Source organism: Drosophila busckii, chromosome 2R (genome assembly GCF_011750605.1).
Source record: "Drosophila busckii strain San Diego stock center, stock number 13000-0081.31 chromosome 2R, ASM1175060v1, whole genome shotgun sequence".
NCBI classification, from domain to species: Eukaryota; Metazoa; Arthropoda; class Insecta; order Diptera; family Drosophilidae; genus Drosophila; species Drosophila busckii.
Window position 1 is genome coordinate 4,397,868 of NC_046605.1, and position 27,166 is coordinate 4,425,033.

General features: G+C 38.3%; 2 protein-coding genes across 3 annotated transcripts; one reads left to right on the forward strand and one right to left on the reverse strand.

The window, feature by feature from the left end:
• Window positions 1-286: 286 nt before the first annotated feature.
• Window positions 287-3,689, forward strand: LOC108596034 (maker119). Its single transcript, XM_017981398.2, has 3 exons — window positions 287-1,135; window positions 1,196-1,605; window positions 2,489-3,689. Exons 1-3 carry the CDS (start codon window positions 975-977, stop codon window positions 2,674-2,676), a joined length of 759 nt encoding a protein of 252 aa, XP_017836887.1. The 5' UTR covers window positions 287-974; the 3' UTR covers window positions 2,677-3,689.
• Window positions 3,690-4,341: 652 nt separating this feature from the next.
• LOC108596029 (death-associated protein kinase related) lies at window positions 4,342-27,119 on the reverse strand. Of its 2 annotated transcripts, XM_033295089.1 has the most exons (10): window positions 27,014-27,119; window positions 25,030-25,168; window positions 11,670-11,760; window positions 11,373-11,576; window positions 9,343-9,580; window positions 9,181-9,284; window positions 7,926-8,078; window positions 7,573-7,834; window positions 7,340-7,517; window positions 4,342-5,654 (listed from the first exon to the last, which is right to left on the reverse strand). In XM_033295089.1, the coding sequence occupies exons 2-10, from the start codon at window positions 25,061-25,063 to the stop codon at window positions 4,489-4,491; spliced, it is 2,430 nt and encodes an 809-aa protein (XP_033150980.1). In that variant the 5' UTR covers window positions 25,064-25,168; window positions 27,014-27,119; the 3' UTR covers window positions 4,342-4,488. The 2 variants fall into 2 exon arrangements, with proteins under 2 accessions (XP_033150980.1, XP_017836881.1); XM_017981392.2 differs by lacking the exon at window positions 27,014-27,119 and having other exon boundaries at window positions 25,030-25,448.
• Window positions 27,120-27,166: the final 47 nt, after the last annotated feature.

The window sequence follows — 27,166 nt, forward strand, 5'->3', positions numbered from 1 at the left end:
TAACATAGCGATATTGAGCATTTGAGAGCGATTGCACTGTTGCCGAACAGAGAAAAAGAGCGTTGTTCATTTCCCCTACAATTGCTCTAAACGTTTTCATAGGCAGAGAGCGCGAGCTGTTAATGCAGCACTGACTCACAGACTGTTAAGCTGTTAACAGCGGTTCGTTTCTCCTGCACACTTTGAGAGAGAGAGAGAGAGAGAGCGCGAGAGCTGTAACTCTAATTACGAATGAGGGTTATATAGATTTAAAATACTTAGTGAATTTTCAAAAGTAAAGAAACAGTCAAAGTGCGCGGACGTGCTTCGCGTCGCGGTGGAATTATTTGTTTTTCTTGCTGTGCGCATTTAACTTAAATGAAAATCAACTGCATATATAAAACGAAACAATTGTTACAACATATAAAAGTTGTATAAATAAACACAAACGCCAAGAGTGAACGTTTGCCCAGTGAACGCGATATTGTTGCTCAACCTTGTACAGTTTGTACTTGTGGTTTTTTAAGTGTGCGCAAGTTAAAGTGTGTGTTTAGTTGTTGTTTTAAAACAATAGCGTATTTGTTTATATCATATTTCTAAACAAATATACACCGCAAAAGCAACAGCAATAATAAAGATTTCACTTTTATAAAGAACGCACAAAGCGCAGAAGCTAAAGACTGCAACAACACTGCGCCCCAAACACACACACACACAAACAACAAACGACAACGAGTTTTGGAGACCAGCAAGTGACGTGTGTGAGAGAGAGAGAGTGAGAGAGCGTAGTCGCCCCCTCTTTTGATTGGAACGAGTACGTACAGGCGAGCACAAAAAACAAAAGTTTTGGCGCCAAAAGTTTGACGTTTCGCTTATTGCGTGAGATTCGCAAACAAGTGGCCAAAGCATAGGCAACAAAACTGCGTCGCGCAGCGCAGTTCAAAACAAAAAGAAGAGACAAATAAAAAACAACGAAAATTTAAAGCACACAGGCCATGGTCAGTGCAAGGGTATTAAATCCAGTGGTGCGCAGCGAGTTCTGCAAGATGAGCGCCAGCCCAGCAATGGGCCGCAGCTCGCCCTGTGGACGGCAATTGGATCGCATCAAGCGCAATCTGTTTGGCACTTCGCATACAGAGCTGGCGGAAACCAAAACGTAAGTAACAAAAGCAAAAACAAATAAAACTGCAATTATAAGTTAAACTTTATTGTTTAGCAATACGTTCAGTCCCGATTTGGAGCTGGCTACGCGTAAATGGGGCTTTGATTTTCGCGCTGGCCGTCCGCTGGCCGCTAGCCCCAGCTACATTTGGGAGCGCGTCAGCACGCAAGAGTCCAACTTTGCACCACAGATGTATACGCTAACACGCGCTGCCCATGTGCGTCCAGCTGTAGGCGCTGCCATCACGCCCAGTGTAATGGATGCGCTGCTGAACGAACGCGCCGATCGTGAGAACTTGGCCAACTCATCGCTGGACTCGAACACAGACACAGAGTATGACTCACAGGATGAGTCGCTGCCACTGCATAGCTCGGCCTCAACCTCTGCCGCTGCTGCAGCAGCTTTAGCCGCCTCCGCCGCCGTCGCCGCCAACAGCGCCTGCAAACGTCAACTCAAAATTACAGGTGAGTTATTGAATCGAACGCTTCCCAGCGTTGCGCTTGATTGCGTCGCCCACTTCCGTTCCCATAGCGCACAGGCAACTCCTCCCTAAAATTGTAGGCTCAACTCTTAGTTTCACTTAGTGTAGCCTATAATTAGCTTTGTTTTATGTGATTTAGTTAAAAGGGTTGCTCTAGCAGCAGTGCAGCTGTTTTCATTGCTGCCCCCACCACCAGCAATTTCAAATGCATGCAACATCCCTGGCAGTCTGGCAGCGCATGCGTCGTCTCCTCGCGGGGGTTGAATGCGGCGGCGATCATTGCATGCGGGTAAAATGCCAACAGCTGTGTGCTCTGGCTCTGCTTTGGTCTCTGACCTCTTTAGAGATACAGCGAACTGAAGTGGAGTACACACAATAGTGCAGCTTATCAGCTTGCACTGCTGATTGCATATGCTGTATTAATTCTTTTTGTTATTAACATAATAAAAAACGGCATGTCTGCGCTGGTCAGTTGGCCCGCATGGCCATAGACACAGCCTTGACTGGGAGTAGGGAAGCTTGCGAGGCGTGTAATTTATGCAGCCAACACTCGTGCGCTGATGTCACTTGGCAGCGTTGCCTGCGGTGAGCAAATCGCCTACCTGAGCGCACTACCCTTAAGCCACAGGCTGGCCAACCCCTAGCAGGATTAGGCAGCACTGCTGCTGTTGCCAGCCACGTGCCACAATTCCAAATCAAAATGTGCAAAAAGCAGGCGTCGCCTGCTGTTTTCATTCATAAGCGGAACTGCTGCATATCAATTACGTTTGCTTGAGGGTTGTGCCAACTGCCAGCTGACTGCATTTATTTATTTGTTGTATTTGTATTTGATGATTTACTAACTGTGTTTGCCTTTTGTTTTGCAGAGTTCATGAAGGAGCGCAAGCGACTGGCGCAGGCGCCCAAGAAACTTTCACCCGCCAAACGCATGCGCAGCAGTCTCAACTCCAGCAGCAGCAGCAGCAGCATCATTACCCGCTCCAGTTCCAGTGCCAGCAGCTCCAGCCTAGAAACACAATTAGGCTATATGCTTAAGCGAACTCGTCATAACTAAATTTAAACACACCCATTGAACTCATTTGCAATTTATACTTCTATTTTTACATTTTTTATTGCCACACACACGCAACAATTTTTTAATACACATTCTCTCAACTAACTGGGCTAGTATTCTAAGTAGTCTAAAGTTATATAATTATATCATTTAATTTAGTTTAAGTACTTCATTGTGCAGTGCAAGGGCGAAAGTTGCGAATATTAACTGTTAGTCGTTTAGTTTACGCTAGTTAAACCATTTATATCACAAATTGTAACTTCAAAACCCCCAAGCCTAACAGTCTAAGCGAGCTATATGAAACTTTTTAGATTTCTCTAGTGAGAAATGCCATAAACTAAGTGATTAGTTCTTAACAACAATTACGAACAGCTAGTAGCAACTAAGTGAGACATTTTTTGAAATACTATTAACTATGAAATTTATAAACAAATTGTACAAAACGAAAATTTTTGCACGCAAGCAAGACTTGCTTCAAAAATTTATATGCACCCACCCAACACAACTGTATGCAGCATTGTCTAAACAATTTATTTATAAATTTAATGCTGCATACACTTTTGTTGCCAATTTTACATTTCAACAACTTGTCACTAAAACTAACAACAATGTGCTAACTTTTTAAGCTCATTGTTGTTTCATGTTTTAGCGACTAGTGACTAACGTTGTCCTTATTACCACGACCAGTGCATCAGTCTAAACCTTTAAGTATATAACATAACTGTATGCGCTTTTGTTAATGCTTCTATGTAAGCGTTAATCAAACTGCATAAATTTATTAACTTGTATATTGCTTCGATTGTTTGCCAAATTATTTGGCAAGTGTTGAAATCAATTTCTCAACTATCCCATGTACAAATGCTATTTATATTTGTAGTACTTTAGTATATAAGCTTAGGCAGAGCCTATAAATATTGAATAACATTTACACACACACACAAACAAAAACGAAACACTTGTAAAATCGATTGTATTTTTTTTATAAGCCTAACATAGAACAAAACATCCAAAGTATTCACTTAATATTTATATTTAATTCTTATTGTATGTTTAAAATACATAAACAACCAACACTCATACTTCAATAATAAAAAAAGAAAAACAAACAAACAAATTACACAAACATATGTAAATGTTTAATTATTATTATAATGCGCCAAATCAATTAATCAATTGGCGAAGTTTATAGCTGAACATTTACATTTTGTTGTTTTGTTATTTTATTACTACTTGTTTATTAATTTTCAATTATTTTGTAGTACAGCAATTGCTTATACATTTATTAAGTTGATTTTTGTTTTCAATAACAGTAATGTTGTTTTTTGTTTTTCAGACAACTTTAATTTTTTGTTTAAACTTGAAATTTGTAAAGAATTTGTATAAGAATTTAAGAGCAATGTAGAATTTTATGCAATATAATGGAATATATACCTAGACATAGACTATCCATAGGGATAGTTGATTGAAGAAATCTTTACTCAATTTTCATGTCATTTGATCTCCAAGAGTAAATTTCGCATTCTTTTGTTTTATTGTCCTTAAGAGCTCCGTTCTTAATATAGAATAAAAACACTTGCTAATTTATTTTCAATTGATTTATTTTTCAATAATTTAAATATCAATAAATTACTTACAACAAATACATAAATAATTTGTGTTTTTTTCGGTTGCAAACATTGAAATTGACTAATTATAATTTGTTTGGCATTAACTAGTTTAAGTTTCTTTTGTTAATATGTTGCAACAATTTAAGTTTAAAAAATAGCAATCTTATGTACACAACAACGATTCTGTCTGCCCATATGTATGGAACTATTTCCCCGTTGCCTTCTCCTCCAGCTGCGCCTGTATGTGCTTGACGTTCTGGCCGCCGGCGCTGCTGCTGTGACGCTGGAAAAAGGCATTGATGGAGCTCATGGAGCGGTACTCGAGATTATCGCTGACATGCCAATCGCAGACGCTGATGCTTTGATGCCGACCCACTGGATTGCGTATCTTGGTCTCATTGTATTTCTCCAGCAGATGCAGCAGACAGTCCTTGGTGGTGTTGGCGGCCTCCTCCAGATTCACAGTCTGATGCGTATCGGGCAGTCCAACGGGCACGTCTCGACTCATTTGATTAATGCGAAACTTGGCGCGTCGACTGCTGGCGGATTCGCTGTAAATGGAGCTGGAGCTGTTGTTGCTGTTGCTGGTGCTGCTGCTTACAATGGACTTGTGCAGACTGCTCTTGGCATTGGAGATGCTGCTCACTGTGGACTGCTGCCGCACTTGGGTTTGGCTTTGGTTAAACGTTTGTGACTTGCTCCAACTGTTGCCGTTGCTGAGCTTGGGCGTCTCCTCAATGGACTGCTGCAGTCGCACGGATAACGAGCTGATCTTTTGCTGTCCATGCTTGCCACGTGTTTGCGTCTGCGTCTGCGTTTGTTCGCTGCTGCTTGAGCTGCTTAGCACGCCTTTGGCTGTGGGCGTGGTCTTGCTGCTGCTGCTGCGCGTGCTGCTTGTGAATTTGTTGCCCTCCTGGCTGCTCTGCGTTTCCTTGGCGCTTGTGCTTGTGGCATCGCCTAGCTTGGTATTAATCTCCGCCAGCATAAGCAGATGATCGGACAGCTTGCGTATTTCATCTGCTAGATTAACACGCTCGCCGGAGCTGCGTCGTCCCAGCAGATAAGTCGTATCCGAGTTGCGACGATCGAATGTATGCAGATAGCTTTTCATGCTGCGCTGCTGCTGCGCCGTCGACTCGCTGCCGGAAAACTCATCAAAGTGCTCATTGAACAGATGCTGCGGCGTGGGCGTGGCTGAGCCAGAGGCGCCAGGCGGGAATAGCTTCTCACGCGACTCGTTTATGGGCGTCGAGGCCGCCGACTGCGGACTGTCCGCGCTGCGTCGCTCCTCCTCGCAAGCTTCGGGCGTCTCCTCCTCCTGCTCGTCGTCCGTCAGCGTGGCAATGGACTCACATGGCGAGGGCGAACACACTGCAATGGCACAACGCATGTTTTTAATAAGCAGTCGCAGTAATTAATGCAAAACATACAGTTTAGTTACGATTAAGTGTGGATTAGAGAGCGTTTCTTAAAGAGTCCAGTAGTACATATAGAACATGCTTATGATACAACCATTAAAAGAGTTGGAATTAGTTATGTATGCAAGCAAGACTGCAAATCTAAGAAAATCAATTAATTTCAATTAATATTTAGTGCTTAACATATCACAATTAATACAATTTTAAATGAGCTACAAATACTACAATATTATGGAAATCTTTTTATATAGAATATAAAAAGAAAATAAATATACTTAGTGTAGAAAATTTCTATAATTCAAAAGTAATTAAGGTATTAATATTGATTTAATTTAATAATTTACCATTTCATTCAAATGTAGTAATATTATATTATATTATATATTATTCATCATTTAAAAAAATTCATATTATATTTAAATACCAAACTAACATTATGAACTCACTACAATAAACGAATACTTTGTATTTACTAAAAGGTGATTAATCAATTTGTATTATATTTAAATAGTAGCAAACTGTCTTTATGGAAATTTTTTTTTTTTTGGGTTTATAATTTAAAAATATAATCAATTATTAATTTTCATTACATTTAATTAGAGATTAAATTCGAATGTGAATATTAGATTATTGTTGTTTTAAATTTATTTAATTGATAACTTTCAACTAACTTTTCTATGATTGGAAAATTTAATAAATAAATTTCTATAATAATTTGATTTGCAGCCTTGAATGTATGTGTAAATAGTAAATGTATGTATGCTTAGCTCCTTTCGATAGACAAATACATAATGAATATAAGAAAAGTAGCATTATTCGAAATTCGAGTCGAGAGTTTTAGAATCGAAATGAATGCTACTGGCTGGCTGGCAATGCTAAATGAGTTGACTGATTTTGAATTTTGACATCGTTTGCTGGGGCGGCTTTCGATGATGGTTGGGGTATCTTACCTTAAACAGCTAACTGACCCATTAGCTGTGGCTAAGTATGTGTTGAGCTAAACTTGAACTAGTTTTGGGGATTTTGTTGTAATTGGTGTGTTTTTTATATTTGAATGGAGAACTATTTGAAAGAAGGCTGTATTTGCAAATTTGATGTAAATATATATTTCTGATATTATTATAATTTATATTATTTGTTTTCATGTCATTGGCTGTATTTATCACAGTGTAGAAACGCTAAGCTCTTACATAGTTATAATTAGAATTTCTGGGGTTAAAACATTGCCCGGCTGGTGGGACAGACAGCAAGTTACAGTTAACTTAAATGTTAAACAACAACAAATTGTATAAAATACTTGCAAGTAATTGTAAACTGTTGTTGTTGTTGTTGTTATTAATCTTTCTCTCAGTACAATAGCTCAAACAAAAGTTTAATTGTTTTGTTTTTTTTGTTGTTGTTAAGACACTGAACATTCATAGAAAGAAAGAGAGAGAACTAGAAGCGACCGAGGAGGGTCGAGCTGCTTTCGTTTGTTTTACATTCACAACAATTAGTTAACAAGTTAATTGTGTAATTTACAAATTGTGTGTGTGTGTGTGTGTGTGTTGAAATCTTTTTGCTCTGGTTATGGCTCACAACATCATTTGCCATGGATGAGCGCATGCCTGTCCCGCTGCCGCTGGGAGCCGTACTCACCTCGAGATGAGGACATGCTGTCTGGGCCATGCGGTCGCCGAGGATGCGGGTAGCTGGTCTCATTAAGCGGCGCTATCACATTGCCCTCCACATCGAAGACATAGGGGCTGTTCGGATGCGTCTCCCAGCGCACTATAAAATTCTTCAAATTGTCCTTGGTGGCATCCAGCTCTTTGTTCTGCCAGCAGCAACATTTTATTAGTTCAGCTCGGTGTAGCAACTGCTAGACTTACCTCTAGTTCCGTGGATGTTGCTTCAGCATGCTGCTCAGCAGCAGCAGCAGCAGCAACTTCATCATCATCATCATCGTCGGCATCTTCAATTGTTTCCGTTGAATCCTCTGAAGACTCTGACTCTGGCGTGGGCGACACTGACTTCAGCCGCGACTTGCTGCACATTGACTTGCTCTTGGCGATGGCGCCACTGCTGGCGGCACCAACGGGACGCTGTGTTAACCATTTGTGCTTCATACAGTCGGCGGCTGTCATGCGTGTGCTGATTGGGGGGGTAAGAGTAAAGACATTTTGGTTGATTAAAAGTTGAGACTTGGCCCCGTTATGGGCACCGACTAATTAGGCAAACGCACCTCAAGTCCTTTGCCAGCAGCTTGGCGATGAAATCCAGACACTCCGCCGAGATGCCATTAAAGCATTCATCCTCAAAATCGTACTTTGCAATGGTTACATTTGACATTGTTTCAATGTCGCTCTCGCCCATGAATGGCGACAGACCAGAGATGCTGTGTGGTGGCAAATAGTTGTCATTATTGTTGTTGTTGTTGTTTTTGTTGCATGTGTGCGGGTGTAGCAAAGTCAATAAACAAGCAATGTAAAAGCAGCGCTCACACAAAATAAATAAACACATAAAAAAACACACACACACAGCAGCAGCGTTTAATTAACTAAATTAAATTGCTATGCTACTGGCTTAGGGTGCAGTTAAGAGTGGGTTGGGTTGGTTTAAGTAGTGGGGGGTGCTTGTAGCACCTTCTTAAAATCATTTCAAAGACTTTAATTATTTAATTCTTGACTGCAATGTATTTGCTAAGATTTTTTAATTAGTTTCCTTGGCTGCTAGTGCCAGACTTTGATTAAAATTTTCAATTGCAATATGCTATTACTAAATTGCTACAATAAGAATACAACTGTGTGGAGTTTATGATTTAAATTGAATTGGGGGTTGTAGTCAAACTTTGCTACGTAAATAATTGAAAATTTAAAAATTCATTGAGCTTGCCTAAGTTTTGTATTAAAGATTGTTCTGTCAATAAATAATATGCTTATATTGATAAATATTAGTAAAAAGAAATCTTAACAGCTGAAAGTCAAGCAAACTCTTTCTAATTAATTATTTATTTAATTTTAAAATATAAATAAATATAAAGCTAATAAGACATTGCATTGCTTTGACTTGTTTGGCAAATAAATGTATTACTTATAAATGCTGCAAGTGAAAAATCATTAATATTTAAATTCAACTAAGTTTTTCATATAAATAATTTCTCAAACTCAAAAGCTAATACACTAAAAAGTGAACAATTACTATATTAATATAATACACTCCTTATATAATTAACATATTAAATTACTATATTTAATATAATAAATATTTTAATATGCCTATGCTCAATTTAATTCTATATTATATATTTATTATTTTTGATTATGTTCTTCAACTGCCTATTGTTAAAATTCTTTAATTAAAATTGCCTCTGCATTGGGGCAACACTGCCTGTAATTGAATTTTAATTTGCCAAGTTTTAATTAGCGCAAAAGTAAAGCAATAATTAAAAGCTGTTTATACGCTGCAGGCCTTTGATTCTAAGCGAAGTTTCTACTTACAGCACGTAGCAAATGACGCCAACGCTCCACATATCGGTGCCATAGGAGATGCAATCAAAGTTCACAACTTCCGGTGCCACAAACTCGGGTGTGCCAAAGAGAACCTGCAACAAAATGTACCGTTCAGAAACAATCTCCAAAGGAACAAGCAGGCCAACTTACTCTTAAACGCTTATCTGGATCAAACTTGCGTGCCAGTCCAAAATCGATAATCTTGATGCGATTGCCCTTTTGCGTAAGCACCAATATATTTTCCGGCTTCAGATCCAGATGTATAATGCCATTGCCATGTATAAAGGCCATAGCCTCGCACACCTGTCGTATGAAAACACGACACACGCGCTCCGTTAACACAAATTCATCATCCACCACACGATCGAAGAGTTCGCCGCCTTCAATGCTTAATAAATGGAATTAAAAGTGGGCATTAATCAGTTGTGTGTGCCAACAATAATTTAAGTTAAGTCCCACAAAACATTTCACATGCAATTGTTGGCCACAAAATTTGAGTGCATTAGTTGGAAAACCACTTAGCATTAGGTTTAAGCTCATTTTAGTTTCAGGCTTACCTGCCTCAACAACAATATTAATTTTTAATTGCTAATTATGTTATTTACAAGAGTGTCTATTGCTATATATATATTGAATTGCCAAAACACGAAAATCAGATAATCCATGAACATCGCGCGCAAGTGGAGTGAGTAATGCGCATCGAACTGCGCCTGCCACAAAACCCCATTGAAAGCATTATCTAGCCATAAAATACAGTAATTTTTTTTTTATAAATAACACTTTCAATTAGTCAATGTGCTCTTTGTTTTGTACGTTTTGGTAAAAGCGAGAAATTCTATTTAGTAAATTGATTTCATTTTCGCTTTTATTTTGCCCAACAGTTCGATGCGCCTTACTTCAAGTGTATTTCAAACTTATTGCTTGCTTTATTTTTTTTATTTTTATTTATTGCTGCATTTAGTATAACAAACTAACTTTCACAGCCAATCGCAGTTGATTGATTTTATCTATTGAAACTGTGTGTTTATTATTTATGCTAAATTTCATCCAAAGAGCTGCACTTTGCCAAACAGTTAAGACCTGCATTGCATATAGATTAAGAAGTTGCAATAGGATGCACTTAAAGGATTAAAAAAAAGTTCTCTGACAATAAATAAATTTGTAGTGCAGCGCTGCAGCTTCAATTTTGAAAGTAAGCAACTGCTATATATATTTTTATATTCTATTTAAGCTATTTTATTTATTTATAAATATTTAACACACAAAGCTGCTTTAGCTTCTAAGAATCTAAACAAACTTCTAGAACTTCCAATTGGTTGCTTTTATATATTATATCTAGTATATAGAAATTTGCATTAGCAATACTAATATTTATTTATATAATATTTTTAATTATTTATATTTTAGCTACACTTTCGCTTGCTGCTTGTTATTGTTTCAGCTAAACAAAACAAATATTTACTTCTATGCTTTGTCACAAAGTCAAGTTTTCTACATCTAAACAAATAAACTGGTCTGCTGGCTTTTAATAAATACATTTGGCAACATTTTTGTGCAGTCATTGTTGGCATTTGTTTTTGTGCTGAGAGCACAATAAAGTTGTGCTCAACAAACAATTAACTTGGCTGACTAGCAATGTGGGTCAAGGTCATTTCTTAATCAGCAGCGCCCAAAGCTAAAACCTTTGTCACTTTTTTGTTTAGCATAAAAATGTGCAGAGTATAAAAAGTAACATTTGTAGGGGTCTCTGTGAAGGGATAACCTGTTGCTTAAGGTCCTTGCTTTGTGCCAAGAAAAAACTTTTATTGTGCGTGTGTGTGTGTGTAAGAAGTTTACTACTTTACGATAATGTGCGTACGTGTAAATCGTATTTTATGCACATTTCCACTGATTGCAAGATATTGTCTCTCTGTCTGTCTGTGTGTGTGTGTGTGTGTAACAATGTAACAACAATAATAGAAATAGCAATGCAAAGGCAGCGCACAGCGCTAGAGAAATAACATTCCACAAAAGATCAACAAAAGTTATGAAGAAGTTGTTGCAAAGTAGTGCAAATACAAATAGAACACACACACATACACATACGTGGCTGACATACATATACACAACATTTACATACATACACACACACACACTAGTTGCTTGAGCGTGTGTGTGTGTGTGCTCTGCTTAAGGCTTACAGTTCCAGGACGACGCACATCATTTTCTGATATTCGTACGCAGCAAACAATTGAATAATGAGATGATGCTGCAATGAATTCATAATCTCCACTTCTCTCTCCACATTGCGCTTATCCTCGCGCTTCGGTATGGGCACAAATTTCGCCGCCAGCTGCAGTCCGCTCGCTTTGTCTCTGCACTTGTAGACGGTGCCGAATTTACCGCTGAGAATTAAATGCACATACGATTAGCATTTCATGATAATGTGAGTCCTCGTCCTTGCACTGGCTCTTAACGCCACGCTATTCCACACTTACCGTCCCACCTCGCCCAGCACATCGTATAATTTATGAGCATCCACATTGCGATTTATGGCCACATCACGCATTGGAAACGCCGGCTCGAGCACTGCAAGGAGGAGAAGAAAGCGTGTAAGTGGCTTTGCTATAGTTTCGTTTTGAAAAAATGCAGCTTAAGTTGCAAATTTAATTTGAAAGCTATGGTAAGTGATTGAAATTATTTATAAAGTTACATATTGTGTGAAAATTATTTTATTTTATATACATATTTTATAGATAATAAGAACTCGCTCTAGAATTTTCTACTTTACTATACCAAGTATTAGATAAAGCAATTTTATATAAAAGCTAAGAGTTCAGTCTGCATAGCAAATTTAATTTAAAGACTGTGAGCTTAGTTTAAAATTGTCTTTAGGTCTATATTGATTTATATTCAAAGAGGCAATAATTCTATCAAATAATTCTTCTAATTAGATTGATTGTCTCTAGCTCTGGAGAATATTTGTTTGTTCTAATATATAAAGTCTCCAACTTATTTAACTTTAGCGACATATTTTTGATTTCTCAGAGATTCTAGATACTGCCTATTTGCTTCTTATATTATAAACAAAGCACTCCCATAAATAATACAGTCTCTTCAACTGCTGCATCTAATAAACAAATGCAGTTTTTATAAGCAGTGAACTGGAACATAAAGCTCTCAACTGTATAAACAGCTTGGCATTACTCTCTGACAAATGCTCTCGAATCGTCTTTTCATACTGCAATTCAATCATGTTCATTGTGCACAAACGCATTTAATATCGCTTATTATATATGTTACAATCATACATCTCAATATGAGCTGCTTCTTTTTTTTCTGCTGCTGTCTGTTGCAGCCACAACAACAACAACAGCAGCAGCAGTTGCTGCTTGTCAGACATATTCAGCACATATTGCAGGCAATTTGTTGTGGATGTTTTTATTTATTTATATATATATGTTATTTTGTTATTATTATTTTGCTTGTACAAAAGAAAACCCTTTTCAAAATTCACTTTGCAGACTAGTGTTCAACTTGTTGTTGTTGTTGTAGCTACAAGTTGCCAAACAAATAAAAATGACTTCATTGAATTGAATTTCTGTTGCTGTGGGGGACACAACTATAACAACAACAACAACAATAGTTATGTTGAGGATGAGCAGAAGCAGCAGCAGTTGAGGCGAACCATGTTGATGACTAAGTGTTTGTGTGTGTGTGTAGGTGATACATATATATATTTTTATGGCTGTTGTTGCTGCACATATTTTTATAATATTTTTCCATTAAGCGTAAGCAGTTCAACTTGACATTTGCTCACCAAATTCCTAAGAGATTTGCCTGAGAGCGCATGATCGACTAGCAAACACACTAAAGTGTCAATAGTTGACTCTTAAAGTTGCAGCTTAAATTATTTATGTCTAAGCTTTTCACAGCTTTTGACATTATTTGCTTGCTCATAAATGCTGTGTGTGTGTGTGTAGCTCTATTAATATGCAAATAGCGCATATAAGTATGCTACGATAAATTTTTAAAATCAAAGGCGAATCGAAGCACAAGGCGTATGTGCGTCTGTGTGTGTGTGTGTGGCTGCAACTTGTGCAAAAACTTGGCGAAAATTCAAAGTGAAAGTTGAATAAAGGCAAGGCGAAAATTGTTTGCATGCGTGTGTGTGTGTGTGTGTGCACTGAGGCGTATGTGTGCGTGCTCAAACTTGCTGCCATCTCGACAAAACTCAGCTGTCTCTAATTTTGCGGCCATCTGCCTAGCAAACACTTTGGCGCACAATTTATGCATGTCTGCAGCAGTTTTTCTTGCTTTTCTTCTTTGCTGGCAGTGCATGTGAGAGTTTTGAGTGCTGCTTTGAGTGCACTCTGCCAATAATGCGCACAATTTAAGCTGCACACACACACAGACGCTGCTAAGCTAAAATCAGCGCTATATTCAATTGAACATGCGTTCAAAGGTGCATTAAACTTTAGCCGTTAAAATTTATGCCAAATCAATGGGTAAGCATTTCATAAATTGCATTGCGTACTGCATGCATTATGTACGCACATGTTGAAGATTCATTTCCGCTTTGTAGCTCATGAATAAATGCAATTCGATTGACTTGGGCTTAGGCGGCAGCAACCAACAGCAGCCACAGCTGCGAATTGCGATTGCATTTCATACTTTCTAGCAGCTTAGCTATGCTCATGTCGCAGCCGCAGTTGCTACGTGCTACGTGCCCCACGTGTAGCAACTGCAACTTGTTTGGATTTAGAGCGGCTGCAGCTTAAGCCAATTTGCCAGCAATTGCAGTCACACAGCCAGTGCCAGAGAATAGGTCAAGCCCATCAAAGTCAAAGTCAATATTATTATTTATGGCCACAGTGTTTTGCCAAAGAATTTTAAAGTCCAATAGCGCTGCTGCTAATTTCGATGCTTGGCAAACTGGCAACTTGTGTCTGGCTGCACACAAATTGGAAACTTATTTGTCTATAGCTGAACTCAGAGTTCAAGTGTCAATAGCAGGCAAGTGCAGTGGGCGTCGGCGTTAGGTGGCAAGCAGTTCAGCATTGATAAAATGCCACTCGTTGCAATTTCAATCTATCTAGCCGAAAAGAGCAGAAAAATCTTTCGGAAAGTTAATTTATGCACAATATCAAAAGCGCATTCGTAGCCGGCAAGCAATGCAAATACTCAGCGGCGAGTGTAAGAGGCGAGGAATTAAAAGAGGATATAGATATAGTATATACATATATTTGCATGCACTTCTCAATTCAATTGAGTGGCATTTTTTTTCGCTTCGACATTTTTTTTTGCTTTTGCTTTTGATAATATGAAAATTCAGCAGTTTTTTCTTTTGATTTGCTGCAAATAACTTGTGCCAGTCTCGCTCCCCTAGCACTTTAGCGAACTCTCGACAGCGCCTTGACTTGGCTTCGCTACAAATTCCATGCGCATTTAAAAATGATTTTATAAAAATTCCGCAGTTTATTTTATAGCTTGTTGTTGGCAAATTTAATGAATTGCTTTTATTTTTGTATGTAAACATTTAAGAGTTTATGCATTTTTTATGATTAATTGTACAACAATTGCAAACTGTTGCATATTAAACTGATAAATACGCAAACTGTCGCATTACGCATACGCCGCATGCAGCATCAATAAATTTCAGTGCGCGTTCGCTTTTGTTTTAACAAACGCTTTGGCACTTTTATATGAACATTAAAAAGTTATGCGCGTGTATAAACATTGCAGTGCATGAACTTTTGCACTGTTGACGTTTTATGCGTTTTTAATAACACTTTTTATATGGTTATGGCTGGGTTCGTGCCCTTGGCCTACGGCTTAAAGCAATAAGCAGCAGCAAAAGTGTGTCAAACATTAAGAGCAAAGTGCATAATCCCGAACACAAGCACAAGGATTAAACAAGACTTGAGACTTGCTTAGCACACACATCAAATGAGCTCGCAGCCAGCTCATCATATGTCTCTCTATATTATTTGACCAAACTATAAATGTTAACATACTAATACTAATGAGAAAGCTGACTGCCAACGTATGTTAGACTATGCATATTATGGAAACAGTTGTGGGTGTCTCTGTCGCTTTGCACTTTAATCAGTCTAAGTGCCCAGGCACAAGCAGAGGCAGAGGCAGCGGCAGAGAATAAAGCGTAGAAGAAGCAGCAGAACTACAGCAAAAATGGCAAAAATTAAAAATGGTAAAACTTTGCTCGTTTACCACTCTGTTGGTTGCTCTGACTGCGATGCCATTTCAAATTGGTTATTACACGGAGCTTGCCACACACACACACACACACACATTCATTGCGAGTGATGCATGTAAAAACTGTTGGCTGCCTCCTCTGCTTGTATTTGCACTCATTGTTTGTGTGGCACATAATGCGAAAATGCGAGTTGCATCATTTTCATGCTTTTTAAAGTCAACTTGCATGCCACAAGCTGCAGGCTGTATGCTAATGCTGTAAGTGGCTTTAGCTAATTTTAATCAGCTTACAACTCTAACTAATGCAAAAAATTATGACTAAAAGTCCATTAAGTATATAATTATTGTTTAATTAGTTACAAATTGCTGTGGAAAATGAACTACTAATGTGCAACATGCTCAATGCCGCTGGCAAATGAGATATTTTCTTTGCCGCGCGCCGATTTTATTTGCTACAACAACTAAATCAATAAATTGCAAAATATTCATGTTACTAGGTGTCTCTATGCTAGCTATAAATGATAGCGCTCGTAATTCATCTTCATCATTTTTGCATGCCATGCGTAAATCCGTTGCCACGCCCACGCCCATGCCGCACCGTTTTTAGTAACGAGCATAAAAAATTGAAATCGTTAAAGCAAAATAAAAAGTAATAATCAGCATGAACAACTAGGGACAGACAGAGAGAGCGCGATAGCGAGAGACAGAGTGTACAAAAAGGAAACAGGAAAGCCAGAGCATGTCTCTATCTATGTAACTGTGTGGTTATATAAGCATCTATCGCTGTGTGTGTGTGTGTGTGTGCGCTAAGCTCTGTTCTATTGCAGTGTCAAGTGCTCGAGCGTTGTGACCCGAACGCGCAGTTTCAAGTTTATGTTGCATACATTTGTGGGACACTTTAATTGCCCATTGACATTTAAATTTTATGCAAGCCAAGAGTCGCGCCAGTTTAGCGTTTAAATAAAAAAAAGTAGCAGCAACGAGGTGCTGAACTAATGTTTGACTGTATCAAAACGCTGCCAAGAGAGCGCTCTAAGCTACTTCTAATGCCTGCTTGCCAATTTGGCGTTTCAGCAATTTGATTATAAGCTGCAGCATAGCAAGCAAAAGTCCATTCACTATGAGCATAAATATGAGCTTGCTACATGAAATTTAAAATCTAACAGCTGTTAAGCTTGGCTTGCTCAACAGCATCAAATATATCAGCCGGCCGCCACAATGCTAATTGAGCAACTATCAGCGCGCTCACTTTAGCAGATCGAGTATAAGTCTAATTTAAAGAGTATAAGACTTTTGCTACATTTTTGCGTTGCTCCCTGGTTTTTGTTGTTGCTGTGCCTTGGTGAAAATAAAATTAGCATTAGTAATTTGTATGCATGTGTTTGTGCGCTACAAATTGACTGCTGCCTGTTAGCAATTTCATTTTCGTTTTCATTTCAGCATTTTTTTTCTTCATTATCTAAATATATAAGTATATTTTTTTAGCTTCTTTGCATTGCTGTCATTTTCATTAAGTGCGAATACTTTTCATTGGATCGTATGCTTCGACTAAGTGAGTTATTTCTATGCATTTCAATTATTATATTTTTATTTTTATGTTTGCACATGCTGCTTCATTAAGCTGTGTGTGTGTGTGTGTGTTGCTTGTAATTTATATGGCAAGCGTAATATAACGCATACGCCATGGGGTGTTTGTTGCACTAAAAGCATTTCAGACGCGTATTTTACATTTCTTAAATTGTTTTTCGGCCAACAAACACTTTGTGGTGTCTGCAACGCTCTTGGAGTCTTCGCCTTGTTTGTGCTCGCGTTCGCTTTCAGCTCAGACAGCTAACCCTTTACACATTCATTACGAGCGCCTTTTGTGGGTGTATATAAAAAGAGTGCTGTGTATGTGTTTGTGTGTGTGTGTAATCAGTGTATGCTTCCTGTGCAGCGTTTCTATAGATTCACATTTGAAGCGCTTTAAGCAATATGCCATAAAATTTAAAAGTTTGCTGTCTACATGACAGGCTGGCAGGCAAGCCGAGCAACTCGAGCAGTGAGTCTAACGCTAATTGATTGATGTGAGCACAGCAATTTCAAGGCAATTTCAAAGTTCAACAATAGCTTGACAATGCACTATGGGGAATATTTCCATTTTTCGTATATAAAGTCATTTTTTCAAAATGTTCAAATTTGATTTTTTTTTTCGCTAACATCTTTAGAATTCTTCAAACTGTAAAGTTGCATACCAAAAAAATTTCTATAACAGACCACTGTTAAGCTTTACAGCTGTAAAGTCAGCTGTTACTGTCGAAAACCACGTGCCAGAAAATTGCACTTTTTTGCAGCTAATATTCGAATTGATATTGTTACAACCTGAAACATTTTTTTTACAAAATTTTAAAAGGATATCAAAGGTACAGGCTTGTACTATATGTTTGTTGTACTAATATTTTGTATCTGTGCGTGTTCTATTAATATTTTGTGAAATTAGCAAATGCTTTTAAAACTAATTTTTTGGAAAGAAATATCAACTTTGCGTAGACATAAAAATCGTCAATTAAGGTCAATTAATATGCGTCCAACTACATGTCGTAGAGCTATTAATTGTGATTTAAGGGTGTTAGTCTCAATGTGCACAAATCCGCACAACCTGAGAAATTTACATTTTTGCAGAGAACTTCGAGCTATTTTTTGTATATTAGTGACGGAATTTTTTCCAAATTTAGTATTTAAAAAAAAACTTTAATTTTTTCATCAAATAATAGTCCAATAGATAATCAAAAGTCAATAAAAATTGAATACTCAAATTACAAATAAAATAGGAAAAAAAATTTTTTTATTACAATAGTTCGTACCTTGACCAGGTGCAGCAGTATGTTAAAGTGGTCCGATCTTGATTTTTGAACTTTTTTTTTTGCCAATATATCAAAAGAGTTATAAAACGCACAACTGGGTAGTTTGGTACGGATAACTTTGAAAACAAAAAAGTTTTTCATACAAGAACACCTTTTTCTTCAATTGTTCCTATGACAGCTATATGATATAGTTGCTCGATTTGTTTAATTTTTTGACAAAGTATTAATATTATGATTAAACAAAAAACTTGTAAGTTTGGTCCGGATCGCTTAAAAAACAACGAATTTACATACCCTAAAAAATTCAAAATGGGCGGTGCCACGCCCAATTTTCTGGCACAATTTCCTATTGATCTTAGAAGGCTAATGCAAAAAACCAGACCAAAATATCTCATTCCGTTTTTGCGTTATTAATTTATATTCGAAAAATGGAATATTCCCATAGTGCAAGCCCACGACACAAACAGACAAGCCGACCGACAACACACACAAGAAGATTTCAGGCAGACAGGCTACCACAAGATAAACAGAAGACCAGAAGCTTACCCTCTGCTGCAGCAGCAATCTCTGTCTCTGCGTCTGCATGTTGTGCCCTTTTTTCTTTCACTGCTGTCAGCAGCAGTTGCTAAAAATTCTGCTCTAAACGTCGCAGAGGCAAAAGCAAATTTACAAATCTAGTCAATGTAGCTGCAGCAGCCTATATATGCGACTATATGTTGTCTGGCTTAAGTATTTGCCGCAATGAACTCATTAAAAGTTTGCATGCCTAAGCTGCAACAAAATGCTACCAACTGTTAAGCGTTGCATATAAAAATGTGCAGCGCCTAAATAATAAACACACCACAGCCATAGCGCAGCATTTAATTAATTTAATGAGCTAACCTGGCGGCAGCAGCAGCAGCTGCGTCTGCTAATGACTTATGAGGCAAGGTGTTAATGCCAGGCGACTGTTGAATTGGCGCTCAGCTCGTCAGCTCGTTAGCAGCTTGTGCTTTATTTTTTGTCACTGCACTGAGTGAGCAGCAGCTGCCGCAGCTGCCACTATCAACAGCGCAGCGCAGCAACGTAACGTAACGTAACGACTGGTGCTTAGTTAATTATTGGTTTTTGCGGTCACTGTGCGCGCACACACTGTGCAACATTTATAACACGCATACGCAGCGTTAGACACAAAGGCGCATAACGTTTATGATGCCGTCAGCGGCAGCAGCAGCTAACAGCAATCAGCTTTGGGTTAGCTGGCAAAGGCCATGCGTGTGCACTAACACTAAAGTTTAGACAACAAAGCGCAGTCAAAAATTGCATAAAAATAAATATGCGAATACAACAGATTTTATGCTATAAAGTTTTATTAAAGTTTGCGTTTAATTTTTGTACAAGTTTATGCCAGCTGCGTGGCTTCTTAGCCAAGCGCCTGTGGCGCAAGCCCGTTAACTGCTTTAAAAGGAAGCCACAAGCACAGCCAATGCAGACAACAAACAGACATGTGGGCTGGGTTGGCATGGGGTGGCACACACACACACACACAGACGCTGAGCAGAGCAGCAAACATTTGCTGAACACATATTTGCACTCAAATTGAATTGAATTTTAAGCATAATCTAATAACAACTGCCCGGGCAGGACTAGAGCTGGCAAAAAGGCAAAGCGGAAATGCATGTTTAGTTAGCAGACAAGTGGGGCTACGGCTGTATAATTAACGCGCTTTGGCAGCCATTTTGTGTTGGCAGGCCACAAAATAAATCAATTACCGTGTGCCGTGCAAAAACAAAACAATTAATCAAAAAAGCTGCTGATTTTTAGTTACAGCGAAATTAAAGCCCAGTCAGGCCATTGGCACGCTTAGCTGACAGCAATTTGTTAAAAATTTAACGCTTTATTTACAGCCAGAGGTTGCACTGAATGTCACACGTAGCCAACACACACACACACACACACACACGAATGCCTTGGAGCATTGTCCAGTGCGGTGACAGCACTAAATAAAGTTTGCTGCAGCTGTCTGTCGTCCATGTCCTGGCATGTGTGCAAACGTGTGCAAACTCAGGCAACACGCTTGACAATCTAATGGTGTTGAGGTTATTTATACAAGACAAGCATACGCTTTTTAAAAATGCACCACCAATGAAGCAGCAGCAGCAGCAGCAGCAGCAGCAGCAGCATGGCTTTAAGTGTGCTTGGCTTAAAGCGCGCGCACACATTGCGTATGCCAAAAGGACTCATAACTTGGCTGCGTAATATGCTACAGTTTATGGGGCAGTGCATTTAATTTCGAAAGCACTTGAAATTAATGGTCAGTACGTTTGCCAGTGTATACATTAAAGCAGCAACATAATGCGATAAAAGGATACAAACGACAGCGACAACAACAATATCAAAGAAGCAGCAGCAACAGCCACTCATTGGCTTATTACATTTTAAATGCAATGCGCCCAGCAGCAATCAAATAACGCGCACAATTTGCAATGTGCTCTTATAATTAACATGGCAATTGAAACACACTCGGCAGCAATGCATAATTTGATTTATATGCGCTTATGCGGCGTATACGCAATGACCAACAAATGCGCAACAAAAATCAAAACCAAACGTTTGACGAAACGTGCTCACATACGAAAGTGCAAACAGTCATCGCAGAGGCTAGCAAATTAGCAGTGGTTTGCTAATTTTACAATCAAATTCAAAGCTTCTGTAAATTAAATATAAAACGCACAGACAATCGTTGCCAAAGTAAAGCAAACTAACAATTAATTGCATTTAAATAGCAACTAAAGTCTGTTGAAAGTCCCTTAAAATTAATACAGCAACAATTTGTTCAACTGAAATTAAAACGCAGCTTTCATCAAAGCAGCAAGCAGACTAAAATTAATTTATTACAACAACTATTCTAATATAAATATCAAGATCTTAATGCAATACAACAAGCATTCACTGCAGTAAATAAACTCAACTATACTAAACTATAAATATGCGCTGCTCTTCATCAAATCGATTGATAACAACTGCAATAAATTTAAATATAAGATATAAAACTTATTGGCAATCGATGCCAAAGTAAACCAAACTAACAATTAATTGCATTTAAATTTGCAGCTAAAGTAAACCAAGCAAACAAAGACTGTAAGGGAACTGCAACAATTTGTTTAGCTGAAATTAAAACGCAGCTTTCAGACTAAAATTAATTTATTGCAACAACTATTCTAATATAAATATCAAGTTCTTAATGCAATACAACAAGCATTCACTGCAGTAAACAAAATCAACTATAAAAATGCGCTGCTCTTCATCAAATCGATTGATAACAACTGCAATTAATTTGTGAATCAGCGCACTGCAATTTACACTTTGCATTGCGCTGAGTTGCATTTGGATAAATCAAATCGCAGTGGCGTAGAGTGCACAGAGCAGCGCATGCAATAAATAAAACAAATGTGCAGCGAAAAGTCATTTACATAATTTTGATTATTTTCACAACTGGGCGAGAGCGGTGTCTAAGCAAATAGCAACAGCAACAGCAGCAACAATAATGTTTGCAATGTGGAAATTACAAATTTCGGAATTTTGGCGCGAAATGTCCATATGAAAATTGAGTTGCCAACGCACACATGTGTGTGTGTGTGTGTTTGTGTGTGTGGGTGTGTGGGTGTGCATTTGGCAAATGCAATCTGAGCAAGGCGTTTGCCTTTACACCTGCTAGCTGGGCTGACTGCTCGCTTGCCAATACATTAAATTGAAATTTTAATTTGTTTAGCATGCGTTGCGCTCTCGCCCACTCGCCCACTCGCTCGCTCTCGCTCTTTCTATGCTTATTGTGCGCGCTGTCTTGTCTGTGTTTGTTTGTTTGTTAGCTGTGTGGCACATGGCGTATGCGTTATGCATACTTATACATATATGCACTTACACGTTGTCTGCATTTTGTTGTTGCTTTTATTGTTATTTTGCTCTCTACCTGCAGCTGCGACTCAGACAACTGCTCAGTTACTTGCGCATTAAAAATTTAAATATTATTGCAGCAGCAGCAGCAACAGCAGCAGCAGAAAAATAGGCAAATGGAAATTGAAATGGGATACGCTATGCGGCAATAGCAACTGTATTATGTTCCTGGCCTGAACGTGCTTACAAAGCATTAATATATGCATATATATTTATACTAATAGCATAAGGCTTTGTATTTCCCAATAATGATTGCAAAAAGCTTTGTTAATTCATTAGGTTTTGGTTCATAGCCAGCGCATTCATTCAGCTCTTTTTATATACTAGATATATATCATATATATCATATGTTCTTGCCAACAAATTGTGCGGATGTCGAGTAGCAAATTCGTTGCTTTGTGTGGAAATGGCAACAATACTAGAAAACAGGAAGCGTGTGCTACGTATATTTACATAATTATTTGACAACTATGGGAATTGTGAATTAAATGCGAAAATCAAAGAAAAAGTCTCTTATTGTTGTTGTTGTTGCAGCTGCGCATGTGGCATGAGGCAGCCGCAAAGAATTTGCAACGTCAACTGCGTTGAATATCAACGAACGACCTTCAACATGAAATGCGACGTAAAATAAATTTATCTCAATTATATAGCCAAAGCAGCAATACATAGACATACATATATATATATATGGCAATGTGTGTGTAAATCAGTTTTTCATCTTGTGGCAGGCGAAGTTGCTTTGAGACAAGCTGTGAAGAAAATTTTTGTAGCTTGTTCGTTGCTGTTTGTTTGTTTTTCATTCACCTTGGCAGTGTACAAAAAATTAAAAGCAAAATAAAAATTATTTCGCTTGTCTGTGCGGCGGCAAAAAATATTGTATATAGTCCACAGTAAGCACTCGCTAAGTGATAACATATATGGAATTCGTTTACATTAAGATATATATATCTATATATGTTGTCTGCTCAAACAATATTTGCGCATTTAATGACGGCAACAATTTTTATATATTATACATATAGCTATATATTAATTTTAGGCACTTGCATGTTATTAATGTTTATACAATTAATTTTGTATACGCGCACAACAAAATTTCTATATAAATATTTCAAGCGTTTTATGCTGCGCTGCTGCATAATAAATAAATTGAGACTCAGGTGTTAGCAGAGCAATAAATGATTTATTCAGCGCTGCTGCTCACTTGTCTGTTCTTTTTTTATAAACAATTTAGGCGTGCATGTGTTTTTTTGTATATACATGCATGTATTTTTAAATTCTTTGCGGTTAAACAATTTCCGTGCGTAGCATTTTTCATTTCCCTGGGGGGTTTCAAAGATCATTTGCCATAGTTTGGTAATTGCCACTTGAGCCAGACGGGAAATTGAGAAATCAGCTTTCGCACCATTAGCACATAATTCAGCTTGTGACACAACAGAGAGGCCTAAGCGCAACTTAACAAATAAAAGAACGCAGCAAGCAATAGCTGCTAAATTTGCCAAGCAAACAACACACACACACACACAGACAAAGGCGCTTTGTGGGCGTGCGTGGGTTGCTGCTCACCTGTGGACAAGTATTTCCGTTTGTTGTTATTTGCCAATTTGAGAAAACAGTCTGGGAAATCGAGCCGCAGCGCAACCCTTTTTTATGCTTAAAGGTCTTTGTGCTGTTGGGCGTGAGTTTGGCATTAAATCACAACAGCGACACGACAGTCAAGTCGTATACTTAATACCCTGTTAACGCGCCAAGCTGCTGTTACAGCTAAATTAAGTGATTGGTAACTGCTAGTCTAGCATATATTTGCTTTACTTGCAACCCTTTGCTATTTTTCATGCTACATGCTTTTTGTCTGTCTTTGCTTTGACTTTTCGTCCAACTCCAACTACTACTTGACACTTCCGTTTCCGTTGACATTGTCTTGGGTTTCACGCGTAAGCTACTGCTAGTTACTGTTACAGTTGAGCAACCCTTTGCACGCTCGCGCAGCTTGGCTGACGTTAATACTTCAGCGCTTGGGCCACAGCATTTTCTGTTTTTTTTTTTTATAGTTGTCAGTGCTTTATGCCAGCAATTTATTGTTTCTGACACTGAGAAAATGGCGGCACAAACGGTTCCTGATCAGCAGCAGCAACTCTTATCTATATAGAGACCTTTTTTTTTGTGTTGCTGTCGCTTTTCATTGTCGTATTTTATTGAAATTCATGTATTTTTAAACGCACTGCGTAGCAAAAGCAAACGCTCATCGTTATTGAGCTCTAAATCGTTTAAACATTTGTTGTTTTTGCTTTTTATCTGTGCATAAAAGTTAATGTTTGTGTCCCTGCGTAATGTTTATGTGCAGCTAGCTGGCTTATTAGTTAGTTAGAGACGCCCAAAAAGATAAAAATAAAGGCAAAAGCAGCTGCTAATCAATAGATCAGTGTTTATGTGATGACAATGCTGGCGGCTTAAAAAGGTGATGAGTTAATCAAATGTTTGAAATTGTGCAGACAAATGAATTTATCTACGTCTTTGTATTGTTGGTGATAATGAAAATGCGTTGCAAATATAAAACTTGACATTGAAGAACAATAAAAAGATATTGCCCTGGCTGGCAATCTGTGGCTTAAGCTTAACAATTATGAGCGGCAATCGATTGTAAATGTGTTTTAATGCTCAATATATCAATGTAATCAATTTGGAGCTAGTTTAGTTATCAGCTGACAAGGTCTGAGTGCAAACTATATATTACAGCGCGACTTGCACGCTTATCTTTTATCATTTGGCACTGATAACATTGCGTATGCGCATTCGCTTGTTAGTCGTTTATCAATATGTCATATCAATAGTAACAACAATTTAGTTAAAAGCTTATTGAACTCACCACCCTCCGGCTCTGAATCATCTATGTAGATCATTTTGTTATGAATTTCGTGTCTTGGCGTTTACACCACGCCGCTTAGACTGTCAAAGTTTTTATTTTTATATATTGTATTTGTTGTATGCGCACTTTTGTTTCTTAGCTAGAATATTTACAAGCACATTTTACTTTATTTATTTGCTTTGGCGTTCACTTCACTTTGATTCTTTTACGCACTTAAAAAATGACACAAGCGTCTTATTTGAATTTTGGCTGCCGCACATATGTAACTATTTTTAGCCCTGCGGCTTGTGGCACTAGGCGTATGCGTAATATTAGCAAGCAACAAATTTTGCTATTTAGCACACTAGTTGTAGAATTTATGTGAATTTCGCTGCTGCTATTGTGTCATCGTCAACGCGTTTGAGCGCTTTGCATCAAACTGTTTTCGGCCAGCGCTACAATTTTTGATTTCGCTACAGCTCTTGCCAATAATTTCTATTTGCGCTGGCGCTCGCGCTCAATTATAAATGTATTGTTGTTATTGTTGTCATTTCTTTTAGCTGATAGCAGCAGCAGCAGCAGCAGCAGCAGCCTGGGGCCGGCGTACCTTGTCGCCAATTTGACTCAAATCGTAGCGACTCAACTCGCGCGCTCTTTAAACAAATGCGCTCATGAGCGTTTTGTCTATATATCTAACTATCTATAAATAAATAAACAAGCAGCAAACACATTGATCTAGCTACATGCGTGCTCCGCTCGCTCTCTTGTTCGCTCTCTGAGTTTTTGGTTATAAAAATAAATTTTGCTAAACAATTTTTTGCGGTTTGAAGGAAAATCACATTTTCCCTGTTGTCGTTTTAGCACATTGCTGCTGTCTCTCTAGCTTTTATTTTATTTTATTTCGTTGGCCCACCTACTTATATGCAAAATGTGTCTACTTAGCGCTGTTTTTATTTCTCTATGCGCAACTTGTTGCCATTTGCATGTGTCACGTTTTCGGTTGCAAGATCTTTTAGATGCGCTTGTTATATCACTTGATTGACCTTCAATCGAAATGGGTTTTGGCTAACAGGAACTTGTGCTGATTTTGTTTGTCGTTAGCGCGAGCTTAGGCATGTTATCTGACTAACATTATTAAATTACGGCTATGCTATTTTTATAAAAGTTAACAGCACGACTAATAAATGTGGCCGCTGGGCTCATTGTTCCTGCTTATCTTATCGAACGGAAGAATGCCTAATTGCCGGACAAGGGAGAGTGCGTCATGGCCAGCAGACGGCCAGACTGCGAAGCAGAGCAAAAGAAATGCGAGCTGCAGACATAAACGTGCGCAATTTATTTAACTGCGTTCCGCTGGCTGCTCTAATTGCCTTTAGCTGCTGTCGCTGGCTACTTTAATTGCTTTAAAAATGCGCTGCACTAAAGTAAACAAAAAGCAGTCTAGTTCGCCAAAGAAGCCTTGGCAGTCATATTACGTATACGTAAAGTTGAACTCTGCGCGCAGCCCTAGAACTGCTTGACCACAGACCAGCATTTGGTCGTGAGCCAAAGCAAATAAACAAAAAAATGCACTTTGAATCGAACGTGTCGAGACTTGTTTGCGTTGCGGCCAAGCGAGCACCTTTTAGTGCCTTTAAGGCTTAGGCAGCAGCTGCCACTAGCTTAGTGCGACTCTCTCTCTGTTTCGTTGCCTTTGTCTCTAAATAATGCAAATCCTTTAAATGCGCTAAATGCAGCAGGCAATGTTTTGTAGCTCAAAATCGAAAATCGCGTATACGACACGTTTTTGCTGCTCGTTTTTTGCTTTCTATTTTTGTTGTTTGCTATTGTTAGTTTTTTGGCTGCCGCTGTGTGCACCTTGTGCCGTAAAAAAAAAAGATAGAAAAAACTGCTGTTGTGTTATTTAGTAAGCACGAAATCATTTAACGGCTCAAACTGAGTTTTCAATTGTTTTCGTGTATTTGTTTATCGCATTTTTCGCACACTTTAGTTTATAAATATTTACATAGACACTGGCATTTGTTTTTTGACAATTTTAGCTTTGGATTTGGATTTGAAATTTGTGTGCACACGCTACTGTAGTTGATGGCCCTTGTGTTTGGGGCACCGCCCGTTCTCACGCTGCACGTTCAACTGCTCGAAAACACGCACACACCGA